At 42.4% G+C, this 12,425-nt stretch overlaps 1 protein-coding gene across 5 annotated transcripts in view; it reads left to right on the top strand.

Annotated features, from left to right (window-relative positions):
• LOC141069643 (arf-GAP with SH3 domain, ANK repeat and PH domain-containing protein 1-like) overlaps positions 1 to 12,425 on the top strand; it is a 328,366-nt gene that overhangs the window by 182,843 nt on the left and 133,098 nt on the right. For all 5 annotated transcript variants that reach the window (XM_073559383.1, XM_073559384.1, XM_073559380.1 and 2 more), the window contains exon 2: positions 4,171 to 4,243. In XM_073559383.1, coding sequence (XP_073415484.1) covers positions 4,171 to 4,243 — 73 coding nt within the window. The remainder of the gene's footprint in view (positions 1 to 4,170; positions 4,244 to 12,425) is intronic.

The following is a 12,425-nucleotide window of genomic DNA, read 5'->3' as shown; positions in this document are numbered from 1 at the left end:
TTCATTGCATGGAATGTGGCTCGCCAACCAACTCTCGTGGTCAGAAAACTTGGGGACCAAAGCTATAATGGTTGTTTGGTATATAATTGCTATAGTTGATATTTGGTAGGAAATAACTAGGAGTGCCTAGATGGGACCGGGAGGTAGAGACCAGTGGGTACCAGGTAAGTGTTGGAATATCAGTGAGGGTGAATATTGCTTGTTTTAATTATTTGTCCCTTAAAAAATCCTTTTATTTCACCTGCTGGACAACCCCTTTAAATCTTGAGACTTCCTGTGATTATCCTGTAATTTAGTATTTCTGATTGTCATGAACACGTTGAGAATGTGTACAGCTAACTGCAGCAGTGGATAGGTTAATATGAATTCTGTCTGCTGATCCTGCAGTGACTCACGCACAAGAATCCAGAGCGGGCCAGTTATTGGATTGGGACTCCCAAAAGGATATCTTTAATTGCATCAACTCTGATATTTACCCAGTCTGTTTCACGTGTCCATCCCCCAAGATACACCGTTCTGCTGCCAGTCTTGCAATGGGCGCAGCAGTAATCGTTCAGAACTTTCACATTCCAGCGCCTGGGGACCTAAAAACATTAACACCCTGCAGTGGGCGCGAGAAAATCATCTGTTTTGCATGTAGACTATACGCATCAAGTATAGATGACAAATACGCTATTTTAGAGGTCATCCTAGTCTCCGGTGTCTCAAGGATGCAAATTAACCTCTGATGTGACAAATATCCTGATATTTCCTTTCTATCAAACTGTACAGTACTGTATATTAAATAAGATGTTTGCAGGAATCATCAGGGAAAAACAACACTTGCATTGGCCCGCATGGGACGGTAAACTCTGATTGACACTAAATCTGTGAAAAGTGACATGTTACAGCTTACTTTTTTTTCTAATGGAGGAAAGAAGCGACCTGATTTTCGTCTGCCTTAGTTTTGTTTAAATGAAGCCCCCTGAATGTAAGGATACCGCCAATGTAAAGAGATGAAAAGCGCGGCTTTGATCAGAAACAGTTGTTTCGCTATCATTGCTTGTGTTTTATACAGTGCCTACATGAATTGCAATTAGACATTTTCCAGCACTACGATGAGTGATCTAAGAAATCTAATACAAAGGTTTTCCAACCAGAACAACCTCCTCCAGCAGCTCCCCCCCCAAAGATGAGCTGACAGCCCTGATGTTTGGATGCCGACAAATACACATTTGTTTCCTACTCAACATCTACTGAATTCGATGGATGACTTGGTAATACATGTTGGTGTAGAGCAGGGGTGAGCAATTAGTTTTTCCAAGGGGCCAAATGAGATACTGTGAGGCTATGTGCACGTATGCAGAAAATGTCTGCATAAAAACCGGACTCCTTCCCAGAAAACGTGCGTTTTTGCTGTGATTTTTGCGCGTTTTTGCAGCGCGTCCCCAGACACATAGAAAATAGCTAGAAATGCGGAATTTTCCACGAAATTAATGAGCATGCTGCGTTTTTTTTACCATGAAATGTTTTTTTTCGCGGAAAAAAAACGCATCAATATGTGCAAAATGCATTAAAATGAATGGGAAGCTTCTTTTAAGCGTTTCTTGAGCGGATTTTTTGGTAAATCCGCGGGAAAAATGCAAAAAAAAACCGCTGTGTGTGAACACAGCCTCACTGTTAGAGTGCCAAATAACCGTCCGAAGATAATTCTGCTTATTATTGATTTATATTAAGTTTTAAGGCTTAATATTGAACAGAATTCTGTTGTCTAGCCGTCTTACACAAAATTATGTCTCCACACAGATCCCCACTCAGAATGATGTGTCCACACAGTCCTCCACTCAGAATAATATCCCCAAACAGCCCTCAAACAATATTATGTCCCCACCCAGTCTCCACTCAAAAATATATCCCCACTCAGAATGATGTCCCCAAACATCCCTCTTACACAATATTATGTCCCCACCCAGCCTCCACTCAAAAATATATCCCCACTCAGAATGATGTCCCCATCAGCCGTCTTACACTATATTATGTCCCCACGCAGCCTCCACTCAAAAATATATCCCCACTCAGAATGATGTCCCCAAACATCCCTCTTACACAATATTATGTCCCCACCCAGCCTCCACTCAAAAATATATCCCCACTCAGAATGATGTCCCCAAACAGCCCTCTTACACAATATTATGTCCCCACGCAGCCTCCACTCAAAAATATATCCCCACTCAGAATGATGTCCCCAAACAGCCCTCTTACACAATATTATGTCCCCACCCAGCCTCCACTCAAAAATATATCCCCACTCAACCCCCACTCAGAATGATGTCCCCAAACAGCCCTCTTAAACAATATCATGTCCCTACCCATTCCCCACTCAAAATTATGTCCCCACACAGTCTTCCACTCAAAATGGTGTCCCCAAACAACCCTATTACACAATATTATGTCCCCACCAAGCCTTCACTCAAAATTATGTCCTCACACAATCCTCCACTCAGAATGATGTCCCCAAACAGCCCTCTTACACAATATTATGTCCCCACCCAGAACCTACTCAAAAATATATCCCCACCCAGCCCCCACTCAGATTTATGTCCCCAAACAGCCCTCTTACACAGTATTATGTCCACATCAAGGCTCCATTCAGAACGATGCCCCCACAGATGCCCCCACAGATCCCCCCCACTCAGAATAATATCCCAAAACAGTAGCACCCTCTCCCCCGCAGATGAGTAAGACTGCTTAGTGCAGTCGAAACGCGTCAACTGGGTCCTGTCGACCCTGAAAATTTTCTTTTGTACGCACTATATTTTCTTTTGAAAAATAAAAATAAAAATCCAGTCTTGTTGAGCCGGACTCCAATTTTTTCTATTGTACGAAAGTGAGTGTGGCTGAGCTGCCAGTGAATTTCACAACAAAGTTTTCACTTTCCTGATATTTTAACCACGTAAAGATTTGCTAGACAGTTGCACCTAAGTTTATAGAATCATAGAAAAATTAGAAAAATATAGTTCTTTAATAGGAATTGTTGTCATGCCCGAGAAGTCTGTTTAATATTTGTATTTTTCATTAAATAATTTTGGAGCAGCATCTGTTATTCCTCCCAGATATTTATGTATAAATTGACAACTGGGTGTTACCAGTTGTCACGATTTTTCCTATCTGAATGTGCTGATGCAGTGAATGGCCGTTCTGCCTTCCAGTCTAGGAATGGGGGCATGCTGATTTGTCAGTATGGTGATGGACAGCTCAGCCGTCCAATTGGATGCTGGGGCGTTCTGAGCTGTCAGTTTCTGGAGTGACAGTTTAGCCATCCAATCAGGATCAGGGTGTACCAGAGTGGTATCCATATGTCTCTTGTCCAGAGTAATTACCTGGCTATTTAACCAGCTCTCTGCCTTTGATTGCTGCCAATTGTAGCTTTGCACATGAGGTGTGTACTTGCTCCGATCTTCTTGTCTGGTATTGTTTGCTGCTCGATGAAGGATTTGTTTTGACCATCCATTTGCCTAGCCCTTTTGTCATGATCCGCTATATTCTTGGAATGTTACCCTTCGATTATTTCCTGACTATGCCTTCATCTCGCCCCTCTGTCTATGACATACTCTCTTGACTTTTGACCTCGGACCTCTTGACTACCCAGCTTCATGGCTTATCTGGGAGTAGTGACTAGCGTCACACCAATTATGGGTGTGTCCCTGAATACTCACACACTGTCCAATCAGTACTGTGAGTGTCAGACTGGTAAAAGACCCACCGCTTGTATAAGGTCAATGGTAATGGAAATTTATTCATACATTTCTAGGAGGAAGAACAGAAGAACAGCACCTATTCGGATTATGTTCCAGATCTGTTATTTTAAAGGGAATGCATATATTTATTAACCTAAACAAGACATGAACGCTGGCAGGTTCTCTTTAATTGAGGAAGATGACTATTTACACGCTTTTTTCCCTAAGCCTAAAGACTACTTTACCATTTTGGCGGAATGTGATGTGCATCATTGTGAAGGACTCAAGGCTACATTTAGAGACTTCCAAATGTGTTGAGTTGACCATGACATTCTGGACTTTAGTTTATTGATTTAGCGCAGTGAATCAAATGAAAAATACAGATGTCACAAAAGCAGCTAAATATTAATCTTGCGCCCATATTTCTCTCAACCTGGTGTCATTTATCTTTTAGGCACTGGACACTGACCGAACAGTTCTACACAAGATGAAGAAAGCTGCCAAAGCAAAGAACAGTGCAGGCGAAGGTAAGCTTCAAATATTGCCATCCCTTTTTATCCTTTTTTTGATTATTTTTTTTGTATAATACTCTTAACACATTTTGATATTATATATGCTGATAAAAAGAATATAATACCATATTGCTGCCAAGTTATTGTGTCTTCCTGATTATTGGATTAATATTAAATAGTTTCAAAAGAAAAAAAAAATCCAGCATAGGTCACAAATTCTTCTTTCGTATGATGATATTTAGTCTTTCAATCTCTTTAACAAATTTTGGATCTTCAGTACAAACAACACCCGTGAAGCTGGTCTTCAAACCATGACCTGTATGTTTTTGATAATGGCCTTTGGAATATTGACATCACAATGGTGCAAACATAGGTGATCCTTTCAGTTTGGACATGTGCGAGGACAAGGATAGTCAGCCCTGTTGGCTTCCATAATAACATATAGTTAGGAAAAGTTGCTACCATTTACATCATACTTCCATTAGCACAGGCACCTATGTTTGTCCAAAAGGACACTAAACAGACTTTGTAGGTTATATATGAGAAGCTTCTCCCGCAACACACAAATTCACAGAAATCGAGCATGTCAAGTGAAAATACCTAGTGATTTTTGTCTTTTTGGATCATGTAATCTGTTTATTAGTGACAATTTAGGAACCTTCTCTTGGGATTGTCATGTTTTTTTTTATTAAATGCTGTGCACATCAAGCACCTTCATTCCAACACAGTGGATAAGGTTCAAATCACAACCACAGCCACAACTGGCAATTATTATCATAAAGAGAAGCTGTCCTGTTCCCAAACCCTATCAACCTGCAGATATAGGGTTAATCTGCAAATTCATAACATTCCAATGCCGTCAAGTTGCCTTTCTGAAAGTGCGGCTACCGGGAGGAAATTAAGTTTATTCTTCTAAGGAACCACTGGCTTTCAGTCATAGGGGCATACCCAGACTGGCTACAGGCATTGTGCGTGGCAGCCTAAGGCCTCATATCCATCACCGTAAATGAAAAACCGGTCCCCTTTTGTTCCTGAAAAGTCATACGAGTGTCATGCAAGTGGTATTCGATTTCCATGTGGTCACAACCCGATTTTCATAACCTAGAATCCAATTTACATCCGAATGACATGCGATTGCAATCTGTATGCAATGCGATTTGACACATAGATGTTAGTGGTTTGCTGGAGGTCATTTTGTGGGGCTCTGGCACTGCTCCTCCTGTTTCTTATTGCACAAAGGAGGAGGTAGCAATTCTACTGCTGGGTTGTTGCCTTTCTATGGCCCTCTCCACGTCTCCTGGTGTCCTGGCCTGTCTAATGGTTTCTGGTGCATGCTGTGGCCATTGTGCTGACAGACACAGCTACCCTTCTTGCCACAGCTCGCGCTGATGTGCCATCCTGGATGAGCTGCACTACCTGAGCAACTTCTGTGGGTTGTAGACACAACCTCATTCTGACAAAATATAAAGGTAACCAAAACAACAGCCAAAAGGGATGAGAACAGAGAAATGATCTGTTGTCACCCCTGCAGAACCACTCCTTTATAGGGGTTGTCTTACTAATTTCCTATCTTTTCTATTTATTGTTCCATTTGCACAACAGCAGGAGGAATTGATTCACAATCGGTGTTGCTTCATAACTGGACAGGTTGATTTTCACAGAAGTGTGATTGACTTGGAGTTACATTATGTTGTTTAAGTGAACCCTTTATTTTTCTGAGCAGTGTATAGATAGATAGACAGAAAGGAAAACCTGACCAGCACATCATAAGTGTGAATAGGTACAAGCTGCTATGACTATATTATATATAAAAAGGAAACACAGCAGCACTCTATATAAGCCAAGATATATGTCAACTCCAAAAACATTAAATCTAAACTATGTTACAATGTGAAGTGAAAAAAGGAGGAATATGCAGCACACACCGATATAGCTGAAAATCTGTGCGTCTTTATTTCACATAAATTCCATCAATAGATATGTGGACATGCAGGACGTTAGAGGAATGCTAGGGGAGGGAGGTGCCGGACAACGGCCGTTTCGCGATTACTCGCTTCTACGGGTCCAGGTGAGTATGCCGTTCATCTGTTTGCTCTTTGCTGGGATCACTAAACTATGTTACTACTACTCACTAAGGCTGGTTTCACATTCGCGCTTTTTAAGCGCACGCACGGCCGGGGGTAGCTCCGCCCCCGAGCCGGCTCTCTGCCCGGCGTGCCCGCCCCTTCCTTGTAGCGCCGCCTCCTAGCGCACAGCGGCGCCTGCGATCGGCGCACCCTATCTTTAGCATAGGGTGCGCAGATCGTGCGCAGGCCGTGCGCTAGTTGCGCTTTGACCTGCGCTGCGCACTTTTGACGGTGCGCCGTGCGCGCCAAAATCTGAAAAGTTTGATTTTGGCGCGCACGGCGCACCGTCAAAAGTGCGCAGCGCAGGTCAAAGCGCAACTAGCGCACGGCCTGCGCACGATCTGCGCACCCTATGCTAAAGATAGGGTGCGTCGATCGCAGGCGCCGCTGTGCGCTAGGAGGCGGCGCTACAAGGAAGGGGCGGGCACGCCGGGCAGAGAGCCGGCTCGGGGGCGGAGCTACCCCCGGCCGTGCGTGCGCTTAAAAAGCGCGAATGTGAAACCAGCCTAAGATGCACTAACAAAAAATAAAGGTTCTTAGCACATAAATTGATCAATTCAAACCCACAGGCTATTTTAATCAGTTCTACTTGCACATTTAAATTGTAGGCTCATAGCCTGGGAGAGACATGTTTGTCCATTTAACTGTAGGCTCATAGCCCAAGAGGGGAATGTACAGTAAGATAGGATCTATCACAGTAAGGTCACCTTGCTATGGTGGTTGAGCATACATGAATTGGCCAATTTATGCGCTAAGAACCTTCATTATTTGTAAATACAATTTACTGAGTCAGTGCTCATCTGCAAGTTTTTCTCAGCTCGGATCGGACTGATAAAAAAGTCACAGCATGCTGCGATTGTCTGAAAGAATCGAATCGCACTCACAAATGCAAGTTAATGGGTGCGAGCAGAAAATCGCATGGCACATGGACCATGAACGTGCCGTCCGATTTTTATGCATCCATTTCAAGGGAAACCCGACATTTCATCAGCCAAGTACAGTAAATTAACAGCCCAGAATAGAATATTCTGTTGTGTCAGAATAGAATAGATATATAGAAATATGTCAGAGAGATATATAATACGTGCAGTGCATGTGTAATTTACTGTAAACATATTTAGCTAATATAAAAATAAATGAAAAAAATGGCGCAGTGTTACACTTATTTTTAATAACCAGCTGAGGGAAAGCAGACAGCTGGGGGCTGGTGTTACTATTCTGGGAAGGTGGCAATAAATATGGAGCTTCCCATGCTATTAATATCAGCTCACAGTGATATGTCACAGCTGTCTGCTTTTACTAGTTATTAAAAAGTGGAGAAAAAAAAAAAAAAATTATGTAGGGTTCCGTTTATTTTTGATAACCAGCAAAAGATTAGCTGACAGCTACAGGATGATATTAAAGGGAATCTTTCAGCAGGATTGTGCACAGTAATCTATAGACAGTGTGAGATCGGCACTGTTATACTGATTAAAATGATACCTTGGTTGATGAAATTCGTCTAATAGTTTTTCTTTAATCTTTATTTTCAGTTTTGTGTTAATGAGATTCTCTTGTCCTAAGGCAGGGTTGATGTATGTGTTCTCTGATAATTTATTCATAATGCAGACAGCTGACAGGTCACTGATTCCTCAGTGACCTGCCCCCTAGTTTGCATAATGAATATCTGTACATACTTTAAAAAAAAAAACTTTTGCAGGCAAGTGCCAGCCGTGGCACATCTATATGACACCCTTATTACGAATCTGAAGTATTTATATACAGTTTAAAGCACATGCATGATAAGTAAGATATGGCTCCGCTGGAACATTCCAGAATCTCCCATTGTTACACTGCAGATGAGACCCTGCCTGTCACTTAGCTGCAACCTCCTCCTTCTTTTCCCTCACACACAAAACCAGTCTAACCTGAATCCCCAGTGTGAGCTCCTTCCTGCCTCATGGCGGGGGGGGGGGGGGGGGGGGTCTCTTTGTCTCTGAACCATGTGCTCAGCTACTCCCATACAAAATAATAGAGATCTAACTATTCGGTCATAAACGCGGCGCGTTTGATAAAGATATGAAAATTACATTTCTGCAAAATGCATCGACCCAGTATTCTGGCCCATAATTTTCATGGTTCCTCCTAAACGGTGTGGCATAACTACTACATGTTTGGCTCTGAATTATTGTATTCGACAAACTAAAAAGAATGATACCATGTGCGTGTTTATACGAGGTACCCTCTGCGAGATATAGTTATTATAAGTTTTGTAGTCAGAATTGTAACTTAGAGCAGGGGGGAGGGACATCCCCAGACCGCCCTTTTCGTGATGTCACAAACCCAAACCTATAAGGCATTTCCTTACTGAAATTAGTCAGTCGAGCTGGAGGTTTTCATGCCTAAAGGACCCCAGATGCAGGGCGACGTGTGGCCCCGTCTCCTCCCCACATGGCTAGCCTAAAGACCATTAAGCAACTGTTAGTGTTGATCTATGTTAATCCCTTTTATTTTATATTTGCATTGTACATACCTAATGTCTCAACTTTGTAACATTTTTACCTGTGTAATCACTGCCCTCCTTTTTTGGGAATAAATTCTAAAACTTATTAGTCTGTCTTTATGCTCTAAAAACGAACACGTGCCTTTAAGGTAATTACGCTACTGATTGGGTTGGCTTCGAACCCCTCTATTAAGTCTATAACTTAAGCAGAGAAATCTGGAGCTGGTGGCAGTGTGGTGTGTTTTGGTTGGTTGGGCTAGCTGGCAGTGACAGAAGGGTTTTATAAGCTGATTGGGTGACTGCAGCCAAAGCATTGATAATTCCCTCACTGCAGCAGTCTAATCGTCCGTGCACAACAAGCAGCCCATCCGGCGAATAATTATCCTAGGTGTAGTTCCCTGACTGACCTGAGGGTAAGGGGGGGCGCCGGAGAGCTGCGAGTTCCAAAGTAGAACTGAGAAAGCGGGATATACATAAATCCCCGCAGTTCGTGGAAGATTGTTAGCAGTGGTGGGGCATCCAAAATAACCCCCCACGATAAATTGTTAGGACAAGACTAGCTTGCTGTTTTTTATCACATGGTGCCAGCGGTGGGATAACTAAGATAAGCCCCCTGTGCCTGTGATAGCCATGTGTCGGCAGTGCGTCGCATCCCTCCGTCCGTGACATACCGGTGTCAGCGGTGGAATCGTGACATATTGGTGGCAGCGGTGGGATCGTGACACCTTTTGAATTACTTTTTTATGATATTAAATGGGTAAAGGAGAGTAATTGTCGAGCAGTGCTTTTTACAAATAAAGGACTTTTTTGTGATTTTTTTTCTTTTAAATTATGGGGTTAGTATTGGGGGTGTCTTGACAGGCATCTCTCTATTGCTAACCCTTGGGCTTGATGTCAGCGGACTTTACACAGCTCACATCAACCCTAAAGCTTTTAACCCATTTGCCAATGCACCAGTTCAGTTGGGAAGAGCTGAGACTTAGCACCAGAATTGGCACTTCTAAAGGATTCTCCATTTTTGGGGCAGCTGAGGGCTGGTGATATTAGTCTGGAAAGGCGCCAATATCCATTGCCCCTTACCAGCCTATTAATATCAGCCCACAGCTGTCTGATTAGCCTTTGCTGGCTATTAAAAAATAGGCGGGACACCACGTCATTTTTTTGAGTCCCCCCCTTTTTAATAACCAGCAAAGGCTACACAGACAGCTGTAGGCTCATATTAGTAGGCTGGAAAGATCCATGGATAGAGACCACTTCCCAGAATAATAACACCAGCACTAAGATGTCTGTTTTCCCTCAGCTGGTTGTTAAAAATAAGGGGGTTACCACACCATTTTTTCCAATTAATTAATTATTTAATAGCTTTTATAAGGCTAAACAACCTTTAGTGCCACATCTACAGGACATTTATCCTATTTAGTCTATCTATCTCTGTAATATAATATTGCTTTATTAGTTTGTAAACTAGGTTTAAATGACATAGAGAAATACTGTATGTAAAAGCTGATGTTAAAACCGCATTGCATATGGATGCCATACAGATGCTAGGTGAGAAAACTCTCACTGTACTTGAATGATGCTCATCCTACTTTTCTGGATCAACCTCGGACTGTTTTTTTGTACATTAGTATGGATCCAGCCTAAAGTTAATGTTTTCCCGGTAGCTGCACTTCTAGTAAGGCCGCTGAACAGCATTCTAAAACTGTTAACCTGCAGATATGGGGTTAATCTGAAGATTAATAGCATTTGCTTTTATCAAATCATGGCTACCAGGAGAAGATTAACTTTATCCTTCCCTAGAGCCACCGGCTTTCAGTTATAGTCGTGCCTGGATCGGCTACAATCTCCTGTCACCGTATTGTGAGCGACAGCTGAAAGTATTTTCTGGAACTTTGATTTACAGCTAGCGCTGCAGAGATACAGCCACTCTAGGCACGCCTCCATGACTGAATACCGGCTGTTCTTGTGAGGAATTTCACCTAGTAGTTGCACTTTCAGTGCGGCGTCCAAATAGCATTCTAACACTATTAACCTGTGGAATAACCCTATATCTGCAGGTTAATAGTGTTTTGGATCATTACAGCTTCCCTTTAATGCATAACATAGCAGATACCATTTCTTATGATGGTAAATACCATAGGCCTCATACTGAGAGCATTGTGGGAAAAGCTCATCCACCTTTTACTGACCACTCCCAGGTGGCTCCTAATAAACTTAAGCTCTAGACATGAATGGGCAGAGTGGGAGCCCACCTTTCTCTCCCCCAGCGCCAACATTCATGCCCTGGTAGATTCAACTAAATCTTATAGAAATGCTTCTTTCTGTTCTGTCGTGGCCTGAAATATGGTAATTTAGGGTCATCAATACGTGGTTACACAGCTGTTATATAATGTGTTTTGGGTTAGGACATTTTTCAGATATGCTACAGTATGTATATATGAGAAAAAAAGGTTTTCTTTGATTCCCTTCTAGCTGTGTATTACATCGATCATGAAGTGAGCCTCATATATCTGGCATTCTCACACACTGAACAGTGCTTTGTTGTGGAGGAATACAATATCCTGTCTCTTTCCATTCATCCGCAGTTGGCGGGAGAGATATGGTTTTCCTGATGTCCTTTCATATCTTGTTAGACAAGATTTGCACTCCGGTGCTTCCAGATGTACCCTGCTGAGCCTGTTTCCTGTGCCTGCTTTCTTTTTTTCAGTGTTAGCAGTGACGGCATGGGCACAGGGAGGGTGAGGAGATCGGATGGCGCATACCAAGATATAAATTATAACGTACAGCACCCCCAGCAGTGCGTTATGCAGAGAAGCAGGTTTGGGCTTTTTTTTAGGTCATTTCAGAGCCAGCAGCTTGTTACCTTGCCTGACTGTACAGACGTTGGTACTGTCAGTGTAATCCCTCATACATGTCAGTCACTGACAACTTTCCGTTGTTAATATGAACAGGCGTTTAATTATCATTTCAATCTGAAATCATATGTTTGTATATCTGAGTTTTTAATGCCAGATGTGCATGAATTAATCTGAATAATCCTGATTAGCCTTGAAAATGTGAAATATAGCACAGAGCACAAGGGATTTTCCATCTTTGGCGTCCTTTACTGCATGCTGGAAAATTGCTGAAAGGCAGAGTTGACTGGTCTTTTATTGCAGGTAGAGGAGGTGGTAACGCCCATACTTATTGATTCCCATACATACCCTACAAATGTTGAGGTATTTTTGTGAGTCTGCCCATCTACTATGTATGTGATAACACTAGAATCAAGGATGGCATGTTATAGTAGCAGCCAACATTTGACTAAGTTAGTCATGACATTGTGTAACATGGAGTGGGGTGGTAGCCGTGGGTGAGATACATGTATCTTGCACCCCTGCACATTACATGAAGGTTGAGATCCTGGCTGGGTGTGTGGACTTGCGCTGTGAGGGCGCTACACCTGTCATTCCGCATGTAACCAATGCTCCTGGTTTGCTAGGACCAGGTGTTTTACAGTTTAATGAGACAGACCACCAATCAAAAATAACATTTTTACTGAAGAAGTACTAGGTAGGGAATATATACAGAAGATGGCGGGTATACAATC

Source organism: Dendrobates tinctorius, unplaced genomic scaffold (genome assembly GCF_039654945.1).
Source record: "Dendrobates tinctorius isolate UK_male_01 unplaced genomic scaffold, ASM3965494v1 ptg000270l, whole genome shotgun sequence".
Classification (NCBI taxonomy): Eukaryota; Metazoa; Chordata; class Amphibia; order Anura; family Dendrobatidae; genus Dendrobates; species Dendrobates tinctorius.
The sequence above is the reverse complement of the archived record's forward strand: the minus strand, read 5'-3'. Positions and strand labels throughout refer to the sequence as shown.